Source organism: Bolinopsis microptera, chromosome 10, assembly GCF_026151205.1.
Source record: "Bolinopsis microptera isolate Bmic1 chromosome 10, MBARI_Bmic_1.0, whole genome shotgun sequence".
In the NCBI taxonomy this organism is placed as follows: Eukaryota; Metazoa; Ctenophora; class Tentaculata; order Lobata; family Bolinopsidae; genus Bolinopsis; species Bolinopsis microptera.
In genome coordinates this window covers 4,631,098-4,658,157 of record NC_087081.1, presented here as the reverse complement: position 1 = coordinate 4,658,157, position 27,060 = coordinate 4,631,098, and the positions used below count along the sequence as shown (strand labels likewise).

At 38.6% G+C, this 27,060-nt stretch overlaps 2 protein-coding genes across 2 annotated transcripts in view; one reads left to right on the top strand and one right to left on the bottom strand.

Annotated features, from left to right (window-relative positions):
* LOC134822425 (adhesion G-protein coupled receptor G6-like) overlaps positions 1-27,060 on the bottom strand; it is a 105,702-nt gene that overhangs the window by 20,691 nt on the left and 57,951 nt on the right. The window lies entirely within an intron of this gene.
* LOC134822423 (cGMP-dependent 3',5'-cyclic phosphodiesterase-like) overlaps positions 1-27,060 on the top strand; it is a 52,114-nt gene that overhangs the window by 17,534 nt on the left and 7,520 nt on the right. Inside the window, 8 exon segments of the mRNA XM_063833484.1 lie at positions 21,119-21,229; positions 21,483-21,586; positions 21,933-22,048; positions 22,230-22,342; positions 25,967-26,113; positions 26,339-26,446; positions 26,629-26,734; positions 26,849-26,954. Of these exon segments, the coding sequence (XP_063689554.1) occupies positions 21,119-21,229; positions 21,483-21,586; positions 21,933-22,048; positions 22,230-22,342; positions 25,967-26,113; positions 26,339-26,446; positions 26,629-26,734; positions 26,849-26,954 (911 nt within the window).

Genomic DNA, 27,060 nt, shown 5'->3' with positions numbered 1-27,060 from the left:
ACTGGTGCTAGTATTGTGTGTTTCATCAGTTAGATCCTAGAGTTTAACTTTATTACGTTTCATACTTTCAGTCTTAAAATCTGCATATTGTGACAATTTCGATCATCTTCGGAAATTAATTGTATGCTATTTTGATGCACTATAACTACTAGCAGGAACCCGTCTAACCGTAAAGTGGTGTCAATACACAAGGCTCAAGAGACTAAAATAATTATTACCTATTTAATTAGCGTTTTTGACACCACTTGGGGTACCAAATTTTGGGCTCTAAAACTCCTATTTCTTGGCCAATTTTTTATTTTTTCATACTGATTTGGAGGCCATTAAAGCATTTGAACCAGTCAAAAAAGTTTCAGTTGTATATCTTTTACGGTTTTGGCGGAAATTTGCGTTAAAGTTGATGCCGTGGTGTCAGTAAAATGGCACGGATAAATAAATATATATATATCGTCTCGCTTTATATATAGTAAGATTGTCTCAGTCTACGATTTCAGAACTTCTAGCTGATTCCTTCCAGCTCGTTTCTTGACTAAAATAATTGTTTATGTAGCTGATATTAACTACAACTACTAGGGTCGGCGACAAAATTCGTCAGAAGCTTGAGAAAAATGACAAAAAATCGACTATTAAGGGCACCAAATAATATCGTAGTAGGTGCGGTGAACCTGAAGCATTAAATTAAAAACTCTACTCCTGTTTTTAAGCGCACCCCAGGCGGGCGCCGTGTGCGGTATAAACATGTAAGAATAGTCCATTACGACCCAACCCAGTTAAAATTACTACCCTTTATTATAGTCTTGTTCAATCTGTTGAAATTTAAAAAGTACCATGTTTTTAAATATTGCGAGTCAATACTCGAACAAGCTCTTTAATTGTTATCTCGTTGAATTTAAATGAGCATGTTCACATACCTTACACCGTAATCATTTATAATTGGTATTCTGTGAGTAAAGGATTCTAACTACATCTCGATACTTTACTTCGAACTTACTCGATTATGTCCCGTTTCGTTAAAATTGTACAGCGATTTATCATAATTCCGTGTCAATAGCAGCGCTGTCTACCTCTGCTTTTCTACAACAGTAACTAATTTTGGAGAAGTTGGAATCTATTTGAACTCAACACAATTAAAGGCATTTTTACTCTTTGGTACCAGCAAATCCAATTAAACTTCTTTTGATTGAGCTCTGAGGTCAGCTTGGATGGACGTCATTATTAATATACACCTCTAACTACATTAATTTTATATTCCTTGACGTAATTATCCGAACTAGGTTAAATTTCCACACCTTTGAGCTATGTGCACTGTGTAGCCTGCTGCTGCGAAACCTTGCGTTAGCTTTCCCACTCCCAGGTTCTGTTTTTTGTATCCCGTTTGAAGATATTTCTTGAATGAAAAACATGCCTTGACTGAATTGTACAGGCACTTATCTCAATAATAAAAATAAACCCTAGCAGTGTTAACTTGCACGTCTGGATATATAATACCACCCTGCATTATCGATACTTTAATCTTTAAATACACCGCGATGGGCACAGCTACGGTCCTCAGCATCGTACATATTTTAAATGATCCTACGTTTCTTGTTTAAACTCAAATTTGTCTTTAAGTTAAGCTCTCTGCAAGATATTGGTCAATAATGTTTACGAGAGCTGGACCGTTAATTTGTATATATATGGGCGGCCATAAATACAGTTTTTAATTTAATTTCATTTCACAGGACAACTCACAGCTGGGAGGCATTTTAATATTTTCTGCATCGAGTAATGTTACCATTTTGTCCTCCAACACAATATTATATTGCGTGTCTCTGTTGGGCGGACCAATGTCATTAATCCGGCATGGATAGTTTTTGACACATTCTGAGTGTGCCGCTCCGGGGGTGGTGGGTTTTAAACTTTTAAAGCGAACGATCTGTTTGGTGTCCTTGTATGTATTTAACTCATACAAGCATGTTTGTAGGTTTGAAATCTTAGTTTTAGTCTGTTCGTATACTCCTTGACTCCTTCCCTTTTCGCGACGATTTTACTTTACATAATGTCAGTTATAACTGAAACTTATAAAGCTGAGGATGCAGCTGTATTTCTTGCAATTCTATAATTTTAAATTTTAATGACCCTCGTATCATCTGTGACCAATCCATTTAAGTGACCTTGTTGTTGTCCGCATTGTAACTTTTTAAATTGCAAGTCATTTTCAAATGCATGAGAAATGGACCAACAATATATTTTAAAAGATTTTCTTTTAAACGGTCAAAGTAATTATAGCCCAACCATATATTTTTGAACGTTGTATTTGAAACCATACTCAGGAACTCAGAGACATGGAAATACTAAATTTTACGCCATACGAATGACCCGCTCAAATTGAACGACTACTCCCCAACAAGTTTTGGATTTCATGGGAAATTAGAATTTAATTGCAACCGGGTTACTTCCTTATTAAATAAATTTTAGCCCCCAACCTGGCTCGAGATATATTTGTTTTCTCTAAAATCTTACGAGAGGACCCCCAGCTCCGCCATGTGGTGACTGGTGTGCGTCATGTTTCCCCCGGTGAGATTGGTGACCGAAAAAGTTACCGTAATATTACAAGAGACTGTTACTCTGTTACTGTAGATATGTCGTGAGGTCGCGTGTTACTTTGTTCCATCCCGCGTCCAATCACAACACAGGGTTTATCCCACGTGGTTCAGCTCAGCAAATCAGAGACGCGCGCTTGATGACGTCATAGTCTTCACATGACTCAGCTGTGCAATAACTGAGACCTTTTACTAAAAATCTAGTCAGATTAATCCTGAGTGAACGTTAGGGATTGTCTTTGATCACGCTTGATGAATTGGCCGCTATGCAAGATATTATTCCATGAAGGCAACTTTCCCATTCTCCCCCATTAAAATTGATCATGATGCCATTACCCATTACCCATTGTATTACCCATTATCCAGACTGCAGGTTACAGAATGTTGTATTCTATTCCAGCACAATCCCCGACTGTTATTATCCGTGGAAGTGCCTAACAATTTCAAATCCAGCTCATTAAACTATTAAGAAATTAGTAATTAGTAATCAGTCTACGTTGCTGTTCAGCCCACATTTAATTACATAAATCACGTAATTACACCAGAATCTGAGAATTACTTCTCGTTTCCAGGCTGTTTTGTTGTCTGCCATCTTAGTAGAATTTCTTTGTGCTTTCTCTCTTTCTACGAGATATAATCATTTCTGTTGAAAATTAATTCAGAATATCTTTACTCTTATTTCGTCATCCTAATTCTACGCTTACCATGTAGTGGCTTTAAGCTCATTATGAACACATTGTGCTTAAGATAAACGAAATTTTCCATTGTAGTTCCCAAATTTTTCTTTCCGTAGAATAAGACTGTCTTTTTTCTCATTTACAAATCTCCAGCGATGGTATTGTAAACTGCAGCATTAACGTAATGACAGTTGCGACATGGTTTAGTGACCACAGTTTTGTTAATTCTAGAGTGCCTAAAAGTTGTTTTAATGCTGGTCACGGTTTTTAATTTTTATAAAACCATTAGCCTCTAAATACTAAATAGCTAGCATTTTCCTCATTTTGGCGGATCCAGTTACAAGTATGCCTAATGAGACAATTGTTTAACACGTGCAGATTTCAAGGCGGAAAATTCATCACCAACCCCTCATACATGATAGAGTGGCTAAAAATGCGACCGACTGTAATACCAATATGATAATACTATAATAGCTTCCGGTGATCCATGCTTTGAATTAGAGACTATTTTGCATCATTTTGCATCATTTTGCATCATTTATGCACCTCGAGTTTATAAACTTTATACATAAATGTATAAAGCTACGGAATCGCTGGATTCTCCAAAATGCTTTTAACTGGATGGTATTATGCCATACTATATATTGGTAAATGCTTAAATAGCCCGTCAGCTATAGAATAGTGATAGTATCAGGCTCCAAACAAACAGTAGGCAGGCTCTAAGATGGTCTTCTCCGAGAATCTTCTCGTAGAATCAAGATTGGGCCTCCTTGCATTTTGTGCTCCCTAAAGCCTAAACTCTGAGATTCATTTAGGATGTAATCGTGTACTGTATTTTATAAACTGCCGACTAGTTCTGCTCTTCTTTTGCTGGAGAAGAAGTAATTGGAGTGCATTTGTTGACCGTTGACAATCAGCCAAGATCACCATCCACCCAATCTGTGATCATTTGATTAAAACCGCATTGGATTTGATGAAAAATTCAATGAAAAATTCTTTAATCTTACGATTGGATTTGAGTCAGTATGATAGGTCATCTTAAAAATTCTCTTATCTTTCGATCCGTCGTGGTCCATCCCTTTTCACAACATGAATCTAATTATTAAGAAATTAATTTAGCAGCATATATTCTCCTTTCTTTAACTTTTAGATAAGGGCTCAGCTCTTGTTGGAATTGTTTCAACGCCACTGCACTTCTATGGTTTTAACAATCTTTGTCTCTTCATCTAATCATGTCGCTCGGCTGCTGCAGTGTGGTGATCTAGATTAGTTATCTTTATGTGATCGACAATTCTCAATCAATGTGTAGTGCGCGATGATGGCGCCTGTTCGCTAAAAGGGAGCTCAGACACTGTAAATATTGGTAAACATTTTTGTTGGCATATTCGGAAAATTGTGTTGCTGTAAACTTGTAAATTTGGCTGGTTCACAACTTAGACGCCGCTTGGCCTTATTCATTAATAAGACTATACTGTATTGGTCCCTGATATTGTATCGGCCCCTGATATTGCATTGGCCCCTGATATTGTATTGGCCCCTGATATTGTATTGGCCCCTGATATTGCATTGGCCCCTGATATTGTATCGGCCCCTGATATTGCATTGGCCCCTGATATTGTATTGGCCCCTGATATTGTATTGGTCCCTGATATTGTATCGGCCCCTGATATTGTATTGACCCCTGATATTGTATTGGCCCCTGATATTGTATTGGCCCCTGATATTGTATTGGCCCCTGATATTGCATTGGCCCCTGATATTGTATCGGCCCCTGATATTGCATTGGCCCCTGATATTGTATTGGCCCCTGATATTGTATTGGTCCCTGATATTGTATCGGCCCCTGATATTGTATCGGCCCCTTATATTGTATTGGCCCCTGATATTGTATTGGCCCCTGATATTGTATTGGTCCCTGATATTGTATTGGCCCCTGATATTGTATTGGCTACCAGACTCCTTAGTTTTATACGTGATGAAAGTAAAGTTTCTTAACTTCCCATAGTAACACCTTAGTAACACTTTAGTAACATCCTAGTTACACCTTTCCAATATCAGAACGTCACATTGCATTGTTGCCCAACCTTATCAACGGTTCATCCTATTTGTCGCTTGAAGTCAAGTTTATGGTTTTATTGTTTCTTATGAAGGGTTATAGATTAATTAATTTTCATCATGGCACGACATTAGCAGTACTTACCTTACATCAATATTCAATACTCTATCGTGACTGATTGTTATACAAATTAATTACAAACGAAATAGCACAAATTCTACTTGACTACTTGATACAATGGCTTGTAAAGAGGATTTGCAAGAGAAGTGTTGGACTTCTCGCCGAGTTGTTCTCAACCTGAGTAAACTGTAAAGTGACAATATGTTGCCAGTACGTCTAGCTTATTCAGAGCACATACATTTTGCCGCTCGAGATCGTGAATCGTGCCACCCAAACATGGCAAAAAGTTTACTTTTGTTCAATATTTAATACGTTTATTATTTCATTCTGCCTTTCTAGATAACTTAGAATATTTTCTTCTGCATTTTTATTGATTAAACCCAGCAGGACATTCGTATTTTGTAGCTCGAGCAAAAAATTCTCCCCTGAATAATTTTTTCCTCTTACGAATACTGTTGATAGAATATTATTTAGTCTGCTAGTGGAACAACTCCGTATAACCAGTTTATATATGTTATATAATATATAATATAATTTATATTATATAACATATATTGACAATTTAGGCTCTCACCCCTAGTACTAGCATGTTACGCAGTCCACCCATCCAAGATTTTCCCTTGTACGTATGTTTTTGTCGTTTGATTCGGTTATTGCGCTGTCAAATGAAATTGGTCTCTTGGTGATTCGCTGAAAGTGGTGGTTTAAGATTGTTCTCCTTGTCGCCAATTTCATCCGCCAATTACATTTGATAGGGTGAGACCTGTCCGTGTATTTGGAGATTAAGTTATCGAGGTTTAGCTTAAGTTTTACCACACAAACTCAGTGGCTTTTCCGTATCCGTTTCGTAGATCTGCATAGTTCTTATTATAGTTTTGTTATTGTAATTTTTATAAAAATAAATGTATTGCTATTTAGTTAAATAAATAATTAGTTTGAATAGCAGAAGTAAGTTCTAATAGTAAAATTTTGTGTTCCAAGAAATGTGAAGAATGGACGGGGACGCGAAACACGAGACGGAGGTATGTATTCTTAAATTCCTGGTGATACCAACTTTTTACATTCTAATCGTTTTCTCTCAAGTTATACATCAGACGTAGGGAATTTCTATCCCTAAATATATATGGTCCAGCATGATTTAGTAAAAGCAAACCGGAACGGCTCAAAATGAGCCCTTAAAATTCATCAAAATCTAACCGTCCATCAAATTTCCCATTTGAGTATTGGTTTCTTGTTTAACCCGGTTTAATTGATAATGATAGGCTACGCCTGGTCAGGCATGAGCTCAAATTAAAATGTGTAGAATGTCAAGAAGGCTAGCTTGGAACCTGTTAAACGTACCGTGGAACCTGTTGACTGGTTAAATGATAAAATGATAAAATGGTTTGTACTGGTTAAATAATTAAATAGTTTCTAACTTGCACTGAGAATATCTCAGCTGTACGTGTTATTTGGTGCAACAGGTATTACAACCTGTTCGTGTTACACATGTGTTAACCTGTAACAGAGAGTCCAGTTTTAAACCCATATTTAGGGAGCTAGCCTACTCCCAACCATTACATCACGTGGGGCCCAGTACCAACATTTCTAAACCACTCTCGTCTCAGCGCCCCTGATCTTAAGTGTGGTGTTGCGCACAGTCTGTGTCAAAACTTGACCACTTTAACAGAACAAGTACAGTTATTTAGACTTAGTATCGTATTAATACTAGTCATAGTTGGGTAGTACGGTAAACGTTTATAAAAATTTCGTTGAATTCGGCAAATGTTTCCGGGAAAATTTATTAATAATGAATGCTTAAATTAAACACGGAGTTGCGCTGATGAAATTATCAGGATTGAGTGTCGCGACATTCTTATAATTCTCGATTCGTACGTGAGAATTTAAATTCGGTAAATAAGTTCGGTAATATTTCCGTAATCGCTTTAAAAAGAGTAAAAGTAAACAACTAAATTGTAGTAGAAATTTGATTTTTAACTTTAGTTTCGGACGTTCGTAGCTAACCTTCTGTTATTCAGATTTCTGATAATCAAAAAGGCTAAAAAAGGTCAAATTAGTTCCAAATTGTATTGGGGCATTAATCCATTAATTAATCGTCTTGCCAGGTCATCACTCATCAGCGAACCAACGTGACAAGATCTTCAAGTACGAGATATATCACAAATATAAATGATATCTGTTGTAATACCTTGATCTCCCGGACATTAAAATTTTCAACTAATCGTCTAGACTAATTTTGTAATAACCTTTATAAGGCAGTGCAGGAGGGCCATCATTCCAACCAATTTATTAGTTTATTTGAGCGTTATCTTACATTTCACACACCTTTAGCCATTTAGGGCTGTAAATTCATAATTAAAAAATATTTTTAATCCACGTATTTTTCGCGTAATTTTTGTGGAGAAGCTTGATCAATGGGATCATGATTAATCACAGACACCAACTATAAACTACAACACAGAAACCAGACTGACGTTGTCATCTTGGTTAACTGACAATCCGGGTCGTAACTTGTAGATAGGCCTGGTAGTTGACCGGTAGTGCAGCTATTATCAGTCTACTTACAACCCCACTGCGCTGCTGACATTGTGTTATTTTGTGTGCCTTGATGTGGGGATTCACACTCCCTAGGACTAACCCCCCGGCCCCCCGGCCCCCCCCCTACAGCTAGTATACTAGTATAGTGCCTTGGCACAGAGTGGCCTAGGGTTGTACTGAAAAGGAGATAAGCACCTCAGGTCATCCCAACACCGGGGAGGGACTCAGAGACCTGCCCTTGTGTTGTTGATTAATGATTATGTCGTCAGATGATTATGTCGTCAGATGTGGGGCATGTTTATGTTTTATTCAGTAGTTTTCCAGTTAGTCGCTAGTTCTAATGTTGGTTTTTGACAATGCGTAACAAATTTGTGACAATGCGTTTCAATGAAGTAACAATGTGTGACTGTGAAGAATGCGCCAGTTCACGGGTCACCACACGCGGCTCACTGCACACGTGACAGTTTCCCTTACACGACCAAAGTAGCCAACACTGGACTAGTAACATGGCTCAAGTGTATTCAATATTCATGGGGGTGGAGAGAGACGACCCCTAAATGTATTCAGATTCAGCAAGCTTACCAGAGCGTACAAAATATTCGCAATCATGATGGCCACATTCATATATTATAAGAGCTATAAAGCAACATATGCTCTCACACTTTCAAAAGTTATCTACGTTTTTCTGGCCAGAGTCTAGGTCCCAGTTTAGGTCCAGTCTCGGTCTGGAGAAGGTCTGTAGAGGCTGTAGAGCAGGGGGGGGGGGGGGGGGCTGTAGTAGCAGGTGTTATCTCACTTATATTAGCGCACGACACATGTCGTGATGTCTCCCTGTGGTGCATACACCCTTTTGATGTCATTGTTGGAGTGCGCCGGGGTACTGTATAACCTGCTAGCCGCATGTTGTCCCATTTTTTAGTTTGGACATAACAGTGTTGTGTGAGATCTGGGGATGTTTTGTTTGATATTAGATGTGCCATGTGAAGATGCAGTAGAGTTAATAAGGGAGCTGAATCGTGGGGAGATTGAGTGTAACTTTATTGTTCTCATTGAATTTAGTGGCGTTATTACAAGAGAGGGCTCATCTTGTGTACCATTCTTCTGACTGCTGTTGTTGCATTTGCGCCCAAGCAGAAACCTGTTGTTTTGATATTAGATGTGGAGATGGTAAAGTTACCCAAGGTACTCTTAGCTCTGGGAGCTGACTGTTGGCTGTAGTGACCTCGGCTTTAAATAACGTATACTCTAGTCTTGACAGTAGAATTAAATCTATGATTGCTCTTGTAGAATGTAGATCAATGATCTGTGAGAGACATATTATCGATGAGACCTAGATCTTTATATTATATAATATTTATAGTTTATCTTATTCTCTTATATAGATCTCGTACAATCAATGATCACTACAGTACATCAACTACTGGCCCCCGATCTACAGCAAAGTGACAATTAATTAAGCCGCATAACCTCTACTATACTGTCTACTGCAGTAGAATAATTCATATAGTACGTGTAGTGTGCAGGGAGGCTGGTAACTGTTTTACTATTTACAGTTAATAACAGTAACACAGAGTGAGAGAGAGAGAGAGAGTGAGAGAGAGAGAGAGAGAGAGAGAGAGAGAGAGAGAGAGAGAGAGAGAGAGAGAGAGAGAGAGAGAGAGAGAGAGAGAGAGAGAGAGAGAGAGAGAGAGAGAGAGAGAGAGAGAGAGAGAGAGAGAGAGAGAGAGAGAGAGAGAGAGAGACCCATGGGATCGCGTGCATATTGAAAGACTGTGAAGTTAATACGACTGCCCTTACTGCGACTACCGCGGTAGTGGTGTAATTATTTGTACTGTATGCACTCAGTTTAATTATTGGCTGTTTGATCCCGTCCGATATAGTTGGGGATTTAGGTATTTTAGGAATGCATAATAGTTAAAATGGCATATTATTTAGAATTAATAGCTATCCTAATTCCATAATTGTAGAGACAAAATTATACGTACGCGTAGGCGGTTTGGCCTAAAATTCGCAGTTAACTGAAATAGTAAGGTTAACTTCGTTGATAAAATGCAAGCGTAGTTTTATTTAGCTCTTGGAATCTTTTGTTTTGGAAAACGCACAACATACCAATAAAACGTTTAAAATTGTTGTATCATTAATCTAACTGTTAAATAATGCATTGAGCTAACACTATTGACGGGTCCGGACTCTACGGTGTAAGACTCTAACCCTAACCCTAATCCTAACCCTAATCATAACCGTAACCCTAACCCTAACCCTAACCCTAACCCTAACCCTAACCCTAACCCTAACCCTAACCCTAACCCTGACCCTAATCATAACCCTAACCCGCCGTAGAGTCTCACGCCGTAGAGTCTCACGCTGTAGAGTCTCACGCCGTAGAGTCTTACGCCGTAGAGTCTTACGCCGTAGAGTCTTACGCCGTAGAGTCTTACGCCGTAGAGTCCGGACCCCGCTAAGTCTGTGCTGAACACCTTTGTACTTTGTCATGTGGCACTACATTGTCTGAATCTCTGGAAAGGAAATAACACAGTGAAAGTATACTGCTGCTCGTCTGAGCATGGAAATGTGGACTGGACTATTTAACAGCATCTGGTAAACCTTAAGTAACCCAGCAACGTTCCATCTCCCACACTTCTCAGGCAATTAACGGTATTTTGAGACACAACCACATCCAGGTGATGAGCTGACTCTGGTAGTCGGACCAGATGTATGGGATGTAGTAAATATACATCCTATATATAGCCGTATATCTTATACGGCTATATAGGACCAGATGGGGACCAGATGTTGAGATGCATGGGGAGTGGATATATACAACTATTGTAGCCCGTATATTACAACTATTGTAGTAAAAGTTAACTCTGAATATCTGCTGAAGTTTGTAGTTTATACTGTTGTCTGATTACAGACATGCCGCCACTACAGCCGAATACACACCTGTCGTCTGGTTGCCATGGTTACAAGTGTTTTAGGGTAACTGGTGGTCAGAGCTCGTGGTTTTTAATAGGGTATAGTCTACCGGATAGTGGTTACTGGCACGTAGTGGTTACTGGCACGTAGTGGTTACTGGCACGTAGTGGTTACTGGCACGTAGTGGTTACTGGCACGTAGTGGTAACTGGCACGTAGTGGTTACTGGCACGTAGTGGTTACTGGCACGTAGTGGTTACTTGCACGTAGTGGTAACTGGCACGTAGTGGTTACTGGCAAGTAGTGGTTACTTGCACGTAGTGGTTACTGGCACGTAGTGGTTACTTGCACGTAGTGGTTACTGGCAAGTAGTGGTTACTGGAACGTAGTGGTTACTGGCACGTAGTGGTTACTGGCAAGTAGTGGTTACTGGAACGTAGTGGTAACTGGCACGTAGTGGTTACTGGCACGTAGTGGTAACTGGCACATACTGGTAACTGGCACATACTGGTAACTGGCACATATTAATAATGATAACTCGCACATAGTGTATACTGTAGTAAAAGTTAACTCTGAATATCTGCTGAAGTTTGTAGTTTATACTGTTGTCTGATTACAGACATGCCGCCACTACAGCCGAATACACACCTGTCGTCTGGTTGCCATGGTTACAAGTGTTTTAGGGTAACTGGTGGTCAGAGCTCGTGGTTTTTAATAGGGTATAGTCTACCGGATAGTGGTTACTTGCACGTAGTGGTTACTGGCACGTAGTGGTTACTTGCACGTAGTGGTTACTGACACGTAGTGGTTACTGGCACGTAGTGGTAACTGGCACGTAGTGGTAACTGGCACGTAGTGGTTACTGGCACGTAGTGGTTACTGGCACGTAGTGGTTACTTGCACGTAGTGGTAACTGGCACATACTGGTAACTGGCACGTAGTGGTTACTGGCACGTAGTGGTTACTGGCACGTAGTGGTTACTGGCACGTAGTGGTTACTGGCACGTAGTGGTTACTGGCACGTAGTGGTTACTGGTACGTAGTGGTTACTGGCACGTAGTGGTTACTGGCACGTAGTGGTTACTGGCACGTAGTGGTTACTGGCACGTAGTGGTTACTGGCAAGTAGTGGTTACTTGCACGTAGTGGTTACTGGCACGTAGTGGTTACTTGCACGTAGTGGTTACTGGCAAGTAGTGGTTACTGGAACGTAGTGGTTACTGGCACGTAGTGGTTACTGGCAAGTAGTGGTTACTGGAACGTAGTGGTAACTGGCACGTAGTGGTTACTGGCACGTAGTGGTAACTGGCACATACTGGTAACTGGCACATATTAATAATGATAACTCGCACATAGTGTATACTGTAGTAAAAGTTAACTCTGAATATCTGCTGAAGTTTGTAGTTTATACTGTTGTCTGATTACAGACATGCCGCCACTACAGCCGAATACACACCTGTCGTCTGGTTGCCATGGTTACAAGTGTTTTAGGGTAACTGGTGGTCAGAGCTCGTGGTTTTTAATAGGGTATAGTCTACCGGATAGTGGTTACTTGCACGTAGTGGTTACTGGCACGTAGTGGTTACTTGCACGTAGTGGTTACTGACACGTAGTGGTTACTGGCACGTAGTGGTAACTGGCACGTAGTGGTTACTGGCACGTAGTGGTTACTGGCACGTAGTGGTTACTGGCACGTAGTGGTTACTGGCAAGTAGTGGTTACTGGAACGTAGTGGTAACTGGCACGTAGTGGTTACTGGCACGTAGTGGTAACTGGCACATACTGGTAACTGGCACATACTGGTAACTGGCACATATTAATAATGATAACTCGCACATAGTGTATACTACCTAGTGGTAACTCGCACAGCACACTTGGCACCTTTATCTATTTGTTATTGTTCTACAGCTCGGCTATTGTGTGTCCTGTACATTGTGAGGCACATCATATAATGTTGAACTACTTATCCAGTGGTGTACAAACATAATTACATTATTTATCACATTATCTATTACATAATTTCTTGTTTTTACACATTTCTGCCAACGTCAATAGAAACAAATGACCACATTTATTATATTGGCACATTATTATGTTTTCACAATTAGTTTGGAAATTATTTTGCTTTGCTACGATCACCACGGTTATATCAATCTAGTGCTTACAAAATATACGGCACAATTAATATGTCCATATTATGTTAAAGACGTATATATTTATATATTTAATATGCAGGCTACAGGGTGTAGTGTCGTGTTTGGTGCAAAACAGCAAAACGACGTGCGTTGATTTATTACACATAGCACAATTTTTAATATTTTCCATACCCGCTGCCTTGAGTTAACACACTGAGTTCAATATTTTCTTTGTATTATCTCAACGCCATCTAAAATGTAACGGCAACTCAATACGTTGGCGTATGTTAAATAAGTTATAAAACTTAAAAGTAAGACTTATCCGTATTTTGTAAAACACCAGGTGCTGCTGTCTTATTGGCTTATGTTTTAATTGTTTTTATGTTTTAATTGTTTTCGACAGAGACAAGGTGCAATGATCTCGCGTTAATTCACTGCAATTTTAGTGTTAATTTTTGCAGTTATTTATTTTTGGCGACCACGAACCCCCATTTGTTAATGAACCTGTATTCGATCTCTGTATGTTTAATAATGTTTATACCTCCAACTCTCTTTTAGAGCTGAGATGTTTCTTTATTAGACAGGTCGTCTTCTTCTACCAGACAACACAGAAGTTATGACGTCACATCACGTGTTATGACATCACATCACGTGTTATGACGTCACATCACGTGTTATGACGTCACTATGTTTAATGTTTATACTTCTAACTCTCTTTATTAGACAGGTCGTCTTCTTCTATAGAAGATTTACCCAGAGTTGTGCCTTCCGGAAAAAAACTGATTAGTTATTCCAACACTGCGTAAACAGTCACCTCGAATTCTTGTGATTAATATAACTGCCTGTTCAGATCATTTCTAGGTTGACGTTTCACCGGCTCCCCATTCTTACAAGTTGGGTGTGTATCATGAACCACAAACCTCCATATCGTACACTCTAGAGTCTAGACAGTACCTACTGTATTGTGACAGTACACGTACAGTACAAGTACAGTACACGTACAGTACACGTACAGTACACGTACAGTACACGTACAGTACACGTACAGTACACGTACAGTACACGTACAGTACACGTACAGTACACGTACAGTAGGTTGGTTCAAAAAAAATAAAATTTCTCAAATTTTGCTGAGTATAAGCTCAAACGTTGATCCCATGGCTAAAACACCCCCAAAAAAAATTTTTTGGTCCAACTCGTCTGGGATGGGACTGCACATGCCACGCCCTAATTTTGTGAGGTGCTAATACAGGTAAAATTCTTAAAATTGCCGTTTTTGACCTTAAAACGTCTAGACAGGGTCCCGAAAGCAATGGAGTGTAATATAAATGTGATAAAAAGGTTAACTTTAGTCAAGGTCTCATGTCTCTATGACCTTAGCATCAACATGTCTCTGCGCCTCCATTTTAAGGCGCGGTCGCGTCTCATCCATTGCCCAGTAAAGGTCGTAGAGACATGAGACTTCAACTAAAGTTAACCTTTTCTTACCATTTATATTAGAGTAGCACAGATTCAGAGCTCTAAACACATTCTTTCATCCTTAAAACGACAATCATATGAATTTTGCCTGTAAAAGTTGATATCTTGATGTCAATTAACATCGTAAGCTTTTGAAATTAAAATTAATTAAATGAATCATAATACTTAACACACAATATTTATATTATACGCAATATGAAAAAATACAGAAAATCTTCCTTGGATTCCACGTCTCCACACCCTGGAACTGTCAGAGGTAAGAACAACTTCGTTGGTTGCATTGTGTTGCAAAATTTCTTGCATTACAATGCTAGTGAAAACAAACATTACTAGGGGGAATTTGCCCTCTTCCAAGCTCTCTTAAAATGAAGTCGCATTCCGGAGCCTTATGTTTATAAATGAGCAGTTTGTGAATTTGTATACTGCTGTTGTCACTGTCGAAAACGAGCTGTTCGAGTATTGGGAATATGGCAGCTATGGCATCATCCTACAGAAGAACACAAGCATACCGTGGAGAATTTCCCCTCTTCATGAATCCTACAATAATTTAACAAATATTCCCCATCTTGGGGACTGGAGAGGGAATCAGTCCTTCAGCTTTAAGAAGATCAGTTTACAGAAAAGATTCATTTAGATCCATTACTGATAACTTGGTAAAGGAATTAGAACCAAATGCTATTTTGTTAGCTAATGCTTGGATATTTATAGTCATTTACTTAACTTGGCTTGACGTATCAGTAAGAGATTACTGTACCTCGTTAGTCACGAAGAAATCATCAGACCTTATTAATAGTGATCGGTGACCCTGTCAGTGACCGGTGACGAGCTATGAAGGAATCATTGGATATCGTTGATAATGATCCTGTCAGTGACGAGCTATGAAGGAATTATTGGACCTCATCAATGCTTATCCTATAGCTGACGAGTCATAAAGAAATTATAAGGACCTCATTTAAATCCTAGTTTGACGAAAATATTCCTCTGGCAACAAATTCTTTTTGGCAACGAAGATTAGACAGCTTGCTTGTGAAGACATGGCGATCCGAATACCAGGGTACCTACATCAGAACCTGCTGACTTCTTTAAACCTAAAGGATCAGTTCCACTTTCCAGTGCAGGGACCGAGTAAAGTTCAATGTCGAATCCAAGAAAGACTTCCTGTATTTATATTTTCATATTGTGTGTATATATTGTGTGAAGAATTATGACTCATTTAATTAATCTTAATTTAAAAGCTTACGATGTTAATTGACATCAAGATATCAACTTTTACAGGCAAAATTCATATGATCGTCGTTTTAAGGATAAAGGAATGTGTTTAGAGCTCTGAATCTGTGCTACTCTAAAATAAATGGTAGGAAAAGGTTAACTTTAGTTGAAGTCTCATGTCTCTACGACCTTTACTGAGCAATGGTTGAGACGCGACCGCGCCTTAAAATGGAGGCGCAGAGACATGTTGATGCTAAGGTCGTAGAGACATGAGACCTTGACTAAAGTTAACCTTTTTATCACATTTATATTACACTCCATTGCTTTCGGGACCCTATCTAGACGTTTAAAGGTCAAAAACGGCAATTTTAAGAATTTTACCTGTATAACCACCTCAAAAAATTAGGGCGTGGCATGTGCAGTCCCATCCCAGACGAGTTGGACCAAAAAAAATTTTTTGGGGGTGTTTTAGCCATGGGATCAAAGTTTGAGCTTATACTCAGCAAAATTTGAGAAATTTTGGTTTTTTTGAACCAACCTAACGTACAGTACACGTACAGTACACGTACAGTACACGTACAGTACACGTACAGTACACGTACAGTACACGTACAGTACACGTACAGTACACGTACAGTACACGTACAGTACACGTACAGTACACGTACAGTACACGTACAGTACACGTACAGTACACGTACAGTACACGTACAGTACACGTACAGTACACGTACAGTACACGTACAGTACACGTACAGTACACGTACAGTACACGTACAGTACACGTACAGTACACGAATAATAATTAATAGTTACACTTATAGTTACACACCATCTACTGTAATAGTAAGCTGCAACTATTAATAATGATTTTCTAAGAAAACTCCAGAGAGAGAGAGGAGGCCAGGAGGGTGGTTTGTACTCTTCTTCACTGCAGTCTCTCCTCTTTATACTCTCCTCTCACATCATGTGTTATGACGTCACACCACGTGTTATGACGTCACATCACGTGTTATGACGTCACTACACGTGGTGTGGATTACCTTTGAGTTGTGAACTGTGAGCTTGTTCAGTGTCTCCTCTTTGTATTCTTCTCTCCTCTCCACCATCATAACTATCCATTACTTTTAGCAATTAGAACGTAAGAGAAGCTAGTTCTAAAGATGCTATCTAACTATCTAAAGGAGCTTGTTCTAAATTTAAATGAGGTTGTTTTAATTGTGTACTGGCTTGTTCACAGTTACTGGTTAGCTCCATTCTCCCATCTATCTTCTACTCGCATCATTAAAATTGTTAATTAAGTAATTAATTTCAGTGTTCTAGAGTGTAGACAACCAGTAATACAATGCAGTGAAACAAGCATGTTCTGAAGAGTACTAATGAATGTTCGTAATCATGGATCGCATTCCTTCTGTAGAACTGTGCAGCGTCTCCCTCGTTCAGTTACTGTACCATAGTACTGTATGTCATTAGCGTTTCCAGCTTTGTTTAGTTCTATTTGCAGCTCATGAGTGTTAGTGAGGAATCCTTGGTGATATAACTTTCATATTTGTTCAACTTGACATGTCGTCAATTTCTGATACTTGTAGTTGTAAGGTTTCTTTGCTGCAAAAACTCTAAAATTTTGTGCCTGAACGATCCTCAAATAATTTCTATTTTTTACTGTGGGAAGTTAGGCTAGTCGTAGGATACCCCTTTTAATTTAATACAGAACACAGTTTTTTTCAGCGAGCAAGCTCTGTATGAACGCAATGAGGTTTAGTGATTAGTCGTATAGATTACCTCATTTGAGGTAGGCCACAAAATCAACCAAGGCTCTTATATCGGCTCTGGTATGAGGGCATTTAATTCCAATTAATTTCGTCGCTACATAAAGATGCAGCTCTTAAATATGGTCGTTTAAACCAAATTTCTTGATTATGAAATGCTGCGATTTAAAGATCAAAAGTGGTTAAAAATGTATAGCAGTTCTTAAATGATAGTAGTTAATGTAAAGTTCGTGCTAAAACGGTTGTACCTGCCTTCTAGTGTGTTCACTACATCCTGGCAGATGGTTAATTTTGTGGTTATTGCTATAAACCGTTAACCCCTGCATACACGCAGCAGTTATTAATTGGTGCATAAATTGCTAGAGTAATATACTTTATTTAATTTTCCTGTTCAAGTATAGTTATATTTCTCGGGTGTGCTTCGTTCGAAAGCCAGCCTATTAAATTATTCAAATAAAATAATGTAATAATTGTTGTCTATGGTATAAATAAACTATTTAAGTATTTAACCTCTGCTTGTTCTGCGTGGTTTTCATATATAATATAGGGTAAAAATAATAATCTATTTCATAATTATTCGTTCGCTTCCAGTTCCTGACCGGCTGCATACTATTAGTGCATAATGCTTATTTACTAAAAATATTGTATTCTATAATAATCTCCATATTTCTTGAATAATCTCCATATTTTTGTCCACGATGAATTTGTAATATTGGTGCATTAATTTAGCCATTTCTATCGGCGGGCTACGTGTGACTACACCTTTTGCTAAAGACATTGAGGTTCATACAGGTATATAGCCTCGGTATATATAAACTAAGAAATCTACCCGAGTACCAGTTATGATAATCTGATCTGTAATTCGACTGTACCTCTGTTGGTACTGGACCTCATAATATGCAGCTTCATAGTTAGCTGCCGTCTGGTCGTACAGCAATGAGTTGTATTTATAGCTAAGTTCTTAGGATCGGGAAATTTAAAGAATCGCGATCTGCTCGTTAGGATCTAAGAACTTAGATTTAAAGTGATATGATTTGGTATTATTCATTTTGTAACCATGAAATCTAATCTTTAGTTACGCTACTTGGTACGTGACATTGCATACCAGAATCTTTTAACCATAAAAACGTTTAATGCTCGTACATCTTCTACAGTTCTACAATTTCTCTGCAAACGTTTAACCATTTCCTCAATAATAGATGAATTTAAAGTGCCTGATATCATCAGCTACTTACCTTGCAACTACTACAGATACTATATTGTCCAGTACTTCTCTCGCCCCCCCCCCTGTTTGCGTGACCAATCCTGAGTCCTGACCACATACTCATGAGTCCGGACCCCCACCACCACCTGCACTATACGATTTCTTTAATTTCCCCTCTGAAAACAATGAAATACAATTAGATATCACATCACAATTAAATATCACAATTAAATATCACAATGTATTTAATTATCATATAACTGTGATTGCTGCTAGGGTTTAGTGCTTAAAGGGCTGTGTAGCCCACTAGCCCTGTTGTACGTGTCGACTATTTCATTGACTAAATATCCCGTAGTCACATCACGTGGTGTGACGTCATGTCACGTGGTGCGGAGTCAGTAACCGTGATAGTTGTATTGTAATGCTAGTACGATCTTAACTACGGTATAATTTATTGGTACGCAACACAAGCCTCTCACGTACCAGTGCCTACGCGGTACAGTACCCGACTCAATGAGCTCCAAATATCTTTACTTTTGTGTTTTTAATGAGAAATACCTGATACTCTCCCGCTAAAAAATGCTATTGTTATAATATACGAAATAATCTAAAAACATTCAACAATACTGCATCACAACATGATATGGTCAACTTATATCCTCAATCTGTACCAATTAGCTTATTGCAACATCTTTATACCTTTTCCGTATGCGCATCCATCCTTTGATCCATTATCGTAGCGTGTGAAGAACAATAGCTGGTATTAATATAGTATTGTTGTACTAATAGTATATAATTTTGTACTTTGTAGTATATATATATATTATATATTTAACGCTATAATATTTAACTCTTGTAAAGTTTATCTTTGTCAGTTGTATCATTATGGTCACATGACTGACCTTCCTGCGGTATGCGTGGAATCCAAATTTTGTAGATTTGGAATTTCCGTTGTTTTTGATTTGTAAGTTGAAGTTTGATGAAACTTTGAAGTGCAGTCGATATTTCACTTTATTAGCCATATAAGAAACGGTGTGTCGCATCTTAGAAGAGCAATGCCTCAGCTCTTGTTCGTGCAACAGAATTTGTTTAACTTTTCAAATCACCTCGATCCGACCACATAAGAACGAAAGTAGTATTTCTTAGGTTGTTTTACCACCCTATCATAGGGTGGGTGAGTTTCGGCCTCCGGGTGCTTCTAAACATTATCTTAAAAACTGATCTTAATGTTGATTTTGTGTTGGTAACTTATCCTTGTGTTGGTAACTGATCTTCGAGTTCAAGTTGCATGCGGAGGAAGTGGTTATGTTGTTTTGGTGCACGTGTCGCCGCGCAGCGCAGATCAGACGGAGCTATAACGAACAAGAATCTTAGTAGGAAATACTCAGAGTTGGTCAAAGAAGATATTATCGAGAGTCAGGCAAGTGGAGGAGCGAGGGTAGCCCGGCTAATTTTTGAAGACAAATTAATTTCATTTCGCGTCACCTAGGTAACCATTGTTTCCATGGTAACCGTGAAATTGTCACTATCGCAGCGTTAGGTAGTACACGTACACAGATAGTACACTGCAAATTATGTTCTTAAAAGAATGATTAATGAACTATACCGTTAACTAGAATAGTTTATGTGTGTCTATCACTATCAGACGTCAGTCCACGGAAAATCAATGTATCATAATTTCATGGCCTGGTCAACATCGAAAATGTTTTCCTCACAATTTGATTCGTTGAAGAAAATTTAGGAAATTGACATGGTAGCGAGATTGGGGATGAACATTAAAACTTTGATTAGCCGCTTAACTACACCACTTCATACTGGTTATTGCAACGAAACTGAACGATCAGTCGAGTGGTTGACTCTGTTCCCTAATTATATCAAAATATTTTCGTCTGGTCGAGTCTCCGACCTCAGACCTGTCCAAGTTTCACAGAGTTTAATATCTAAATGCTGTTTTGGTATTAACGTTGGAGTCTGAGAGCTATTATAGGGGTAGTGGTATGGAGGTGATCAAATTTGTTTTTTACACGTGATATTATAGTGAGTCTGAGTTTTTATTGGTTAATGCTGGAATGTTATTGGTGCACACTTTCACGTGTTAGAAAATATGGTTCACTTCTCCCCCAGTATTCACATCTATAAAGGGTAGTGGTGATTATAATTAGTGGTGATTATAATAAGTCGTAAAAAATCGTCCTCCCCTCAACCAATTTTTTCGTCAACTGAATGTTTAGTTGTTCCTCAACGGAATACGTTATTAATATAAAATTAGTAACTGAATTGGTGCACATCATTACGTTTGCACTTATGTTAATTCCCAATTATCACACCGTGGAATTGGCCGCTTAATAATTGTCTTTGTAATTATACCAAACGATAATCTTAATTAAATACCAAATTATTTGACTTTATTGAATTAACCCATGGAATCACTTCAGAGTGGGCAGATAACGTTCAGTGATGTTTGGCTTGAAATTAACGAGGCCCTGGATTACTCCACCCTGGTGCGAGGTGTGCACTGCACTGCTCAGCGACTGTTACCCACCCTGGTAATTAAATAATAGGATTATTGATTATCTGATTTCTTAATTCGTTAGTTGGCATCAAGCCAAAAATTAACACAATTGATAGAATTTTTGAAGTTTTATCGTTCAGTTTTCACTTTAGAAAATCTGACAAATTGATGAAATACTTCACCCAGCACCAGTTAACAAATCAATTGATAATCATATAATTAATGACCGATTATATAACAAATTGTATTAACTAATTGAGAACTTAGTGATCGAAATGCTCGTTCAGATAGAAAGCCACACCTTTCTCTTGACCCCCGATACCGGTGAGATGGAACTCTACGGAACTGCCGGGTGTTTAGGGAAGATACTACCCAGATCTGGAGTTGTTTTGTAAGTTTACAACATCAAAAATATGTTTGTTTTTCTGTAAATTAAATGCAGGAGTTTTGTAAGTTATTGTGATGGTTAACAGGTTGGCCAATCATGGTGAATAAATTGTTGGCGAATGTCGTAGCCTGTCTTATTTTTCTGTCTGGATTATAGTGTCATTTTTATCACTTAATTCTGTTCATTTTTATTCTAATTCTCGGTATATGACTGGAAGATTGACTGGAAGATTGAATTAGAAATTCGAGTTACAAAGTGGGCATCGGTTATTTAATTAATCCACTGTATCATTTCATTGACGGATCTCATATTTTCATTCCGTATCTTTTTACGGACCACCTATTTTCAGCGAGGCGATGAAAGGAAGTTTGCCCCTAGTTAAAGTTGGTCTACAAACCAACGATCCTTTGTATTCAGTACTAGACATATCTAGATCTAACATCAAAGATATTTCTAGGGTTACAGGTGAATACAGAATAAATTTTTCTAAATTTTCTAACTTTCTGGTATACCTTTTATACATAAAATGTTGATATTTATATCGACATTTACATCAGCATTTATTTATATCAACATCTATTACTTTATGAATAAAGTATAAAATAGTGCTAAAATCATTAAATCTCACAAAGTAACTCCCCTGCAGTGATAATCGCCCCACTGAAACAGGATGCAAAGAGAAACGGCTGTTTTATCCTGGTTACCAGCCTCAACTACAATATGACCAACCAGGAAAACATCAAACTTTTGCAGCGATATGTTAGTAGGTTCAGGCTTTTATTAATTGGTTTAATCTGATTAAATCAGAGTTTTAATTAATCTAGATAAAGTTGTTTCAGTTTGATCAGTGTATTGCACAGTTGCACCTGAAAGCACATCTCTCTGTGTTTCCGTCTTTCCGATAACTTCAATATGTGATCAGTGATACTGGACCTTTACTGATAGTTGAAATTCGACATATGACGTCATCTAGCGTCATCTAGCGTCATCTAGCGTGAAATATCGCCAGATGATGATAGATGACGCTAGATGACGCTAGATGACGCTAGATGACGCCAATTAGCGACATTGTCGCTAAGTGCACGGCACCTTTCGAATGTCGCTATCTAGCGCTATCTAGCGCTATCTAGCGCTATCTAGCGCTATATGACGCTATATGACGCTATATGACGCTAGATGACGCTAGATGACGCTAGATGACGCTAAGCACGCAGCACTGACGCCAGGCGACAGATAGCGCTATTTTCATAAAATTTCCGCCCTTTTTTTTTGCGACATCTAGCGGTATCTAGCGCTATCTAACGCTATATGTCGCAACGACATCTGACGCAGCGCTATCTAGCGCTATCTAGCGCTATCTGGCGCTATCTAGCGGAGAATGACGGTTTGTGACAGTTTACGCTAGATAGCGCTAGATAGCGCTATCTAGCGCTAGATATCGCGGCGACAGCTAGCGCTATATAGCGCTATCTAGCGTAAACTGTCACAAACCGACATTCTCCGCTAGATAACGCTTGTTAGCGCTAGATAGCGCTATCTAGCGCTGTCTAGCGGAGAATATCGGTTTGTGACAGTTAACGCTAGATAGCGTTAGATAGCGCTATCTAGCGCTAGATATCGCGGCGACAGCTATAGCTATGGCTATAGTTGTTAAACGTTAAATATCTAACGTTGGTTATAAGTTTTATTTTTAACGTTGCAAAACGTTTATTATTTGACGTCAGATCAAGGTTACCTTATTAATATTAACTATAAGCAGAGTTTAAAATTCAACTAAATTTTAAAGTTGTATGTAGGTTACATATAAAACGTTGTTAAACGTTAAATATCTAACGTTGGTTATAGGTTTTATTTTTAACGTTGCAAAACGTTTATTATTTTACGTTAGATCAAGGTTACCTTATCAACTATAAGCAACGTTCAAAACTCAACTAAATTTTAACGTTGTATGTAGGTTACATATAAAAACTTTGCCGGCTGGTATAGGCTTAGACTAATATTTTGAGAAAAAGCGGCGCGTGATAGTAAATTACGAGTATCACCCGTTAACGAGTGAGATTCGTCCAGTATAACCTGTTTATGCTCTAACCATAGCCCTCTCGCTAGTAGTACGCTTAGACACATGGCTATGTGAAAGAAGATGATGTAAAGATCTAAATGTTAAATTAGCATTTGCAAATTAATAGTATTGAAATCTCGCACAGCAAGTTATTAAAAGAATGTAATGAGAGTCGAGCCGAATTTATTGTTCAGTAATCACATATTGATATATCGTACCCACGAGTTTTCAGTTTACGAACTACGCGCAAGTGTGAAGTGCAAGCGCGAAAGCTTTAGTGCAATTTAGCTACGAAAATACCAAAACCCTTAAAATGCGATGCATTCAGTATTTAGAATTAATATATTATAAATTTATAAGTTATGTCAATCCTCTTACCTGGGGACCCAGGTTTTATGTACATGTTCATAAACATTAAGATTTGGCGAATAAAGATTTGGCGGAATGACAGGCTGAGCGCGGCCCAGTAACAATCCTCGGGATCGGAATTATTTTGGATAAATACTTTACAGCTTTGAGCTTCGAGTAATCTATTTGACGATGTTTGTTGTAGCGCGATGCACTGCCACTACTGGGCCGCGCCGCGCAGCCAATAATATAATGCTTCTTGCAACCACTAGTGCTTTACTAAACATACTTGGTCAGTACGTTACTGTATGTACGAACTTTTAAAAGGTGTCGAACTGTACAAATTTTAAAAAGCTGTCGAGGAATTTTTACCGAATTAAAAAAAAAATTTTGTTTTTTAATCAGTAATCACTTCAGTCCGAAAAATTTGTTATTTTTGTCCGGGAGGTTACATTTCAGATTTAAAATATTAACATGCATCCGGCCATCTAATCCGCACGTCATCGTTTCCCGCCATTTTAACACAAATTTTTGCAATTAGCTTTTTATCATATATTTCGAAAATTTATGAGGCGAATTTTTCCCAAACTAATCCCGAACTGAAAAAACGTGCCGAACTGTACGAATTTTTTACGACTTTTGTACGAACTGACCAACTATGTTACTAAATTGGCGATATGCACCATGTCGCGCCGCGCATCCAAAAATGCTTCTCGGTATCCAATAATGCTTTTAGTTTTCGGCGAAATGCACCACTGAGCTGTGAAAGATTGGCATCATGAATCAACGATGTTAGTAACTTGTATAAATTTCGTCGAAATAGTACGTGCCGCTTTCTTCCGATCCCGACACACACACACACACACACACACACACACACACACACACACACACACACACACACACACACACACACACACACACACACACACACACACACACACACACACACACACACACACACACACACACACACACACACACAAACACACACACACACACACACACAGAGTTAGGATTACTGTTACTGTGATAGGATATGATATCTTGTGCTATATGTAGCGACGACATCTGACGCAGCGACATATAGCGCTAGATAGCGACATCTAGCGCTAAATACCCTGGACTGTCACTGTCTAGCGCTATATGTCGCAACGACATCTGACGCTATATAGCGCTATCTGGCGCTATATAGCGCTAGATAGCGTGAACTGTCGTAAACTGACTTATCCCGCTATCCAGCGCTTGATGTCGCCTGCGTCAGATGTCGTCGCGACAGATGTCGTCAGATGACGTCAGATATCGCTAGATGGCGTCAGATGTCGCGGCAACATATGACGCTAGATGACGCTAGATGTCGTCCCTAGAATTTTTATGAAAATAGCGCTATCTGTCGCCTGGCGTCAGTGCTGCGTGCTTAGCGTCATCTAGCGTCATCTAGCGTCATCTAGCGTCATATAGCGTCATATAGCGTCATATAGCGCTAGATAGCGCTAGATAGCGCTAGATAGCGCTAGATAGCGACATTCGAAAGGTGCCGTGCACTTAGCGACAATGTCGCTAATTGGCGTCATCTAGCGTCATCTAGCGTCATCTATCATCATCTGGCGATATTTCACGCTAGATGACGCTAGATGACGCTAGATGACGTCATATGTCGAATTTTAACTATCAGTAAAGGTCCGTAATACTGTGATACTGATATCTCAGCTTAATTGTCCAGTAAACTTTCCACTTTCTATATTGGCAAAAATTTAGTTCTAAATTTTTGTAACACCCACCATCAGGTCATTGTTTGATAATTTGATCAAGAAAGGGCGATCATGATCCGTATTATGAATTATAATCAATTAAAAAAACCAAACCAGCAGATCAAAGTTTATCAAGTCCACGAAGATTGATAAGCAATTGATCTAATTTCAAAGGCAGCACCCATTTTCTCTCATTACTCAATCAATTAAAACTCCTCACATTAGGTGCAAAGTGCAGCAGTAAGAGTGGTGGAACACCAAACTACTAAACACGCCCACTGCCGGGCCGAGAAGATGCTGAATTTCTGTGTGGGGCTGTACCAGATGAACTCTGCTAATTTAATTGAGACAATTCTAAAACAAGTCAGAGAGGTGAATATGGTGATTTTTAGGCATCTTTTTTAAGGCATCTTATAATTTTCAGTTTTGGTACAGCAAGATTTGAGCAACTTTGGGTTTTGTTTAATCACCCAGATGATAACTATTAAAGTTTCACACTAAACGGGTTTTTTTCCCGAGCCAATGAACTGTTTTACCTTAATTTGGGTCAAACCGTTTATCAATTGACGATTTGTATAACAATTGATTGTATCCCAGACTACAGATGCGATGTTTACGGCTCTAATGGTCCCAGATTGTCACGAACAGGAACTGACTGTACACTTGTATGACGGAGGGTTCCAGTTGGACAATATTACTATTGATGTGAGCAACCCAGTGTTAGTTTTAACTTATAAGTAAATAAAAAGATACAATACCGGGGGGTATTGTCGATATAGGGCCTATATATCCGTCGTAATGTGGTCCAACTCGACGTTTCTTATCTATGTCAGAATGTCGGATTTTATTATGGCTATTACCTTCCTAGAATAACAGTGATATTTCAGCTAGGCTCGAGTTTATTTAGATATTTGCTTGATGCCAATAAACCTGCTAACATGGTGAATGTTTCAAAGGACCCGCGGTTTAACCCTGAATCAGATACTTTAACAGGTATCAAAACTTTATTCTTGCGATTTTTTAATGTTTAAAGTTTTATCCCAATTTAATACACCATAGTTCACGAAACTATTTCTTGTAATTCACATTAAGAATTCTACTCGCCAGGGCGTGACATTCAGACGCTTGTAGCCCTCCCTCTTTTCTCTGAATCTAAGTTCAAGACGAGGTCCATCATATGCGCATTTAACAAACGAGGACTTAAATTCAACACGTCAGTTGTTTCAACGGTCTACTTTTAAAAATATAAAACTTTTTTAAATATTTCTCAGACAAAATATTACGCATTTGATAAGATTGATGTCAGATCTTCACGAAAT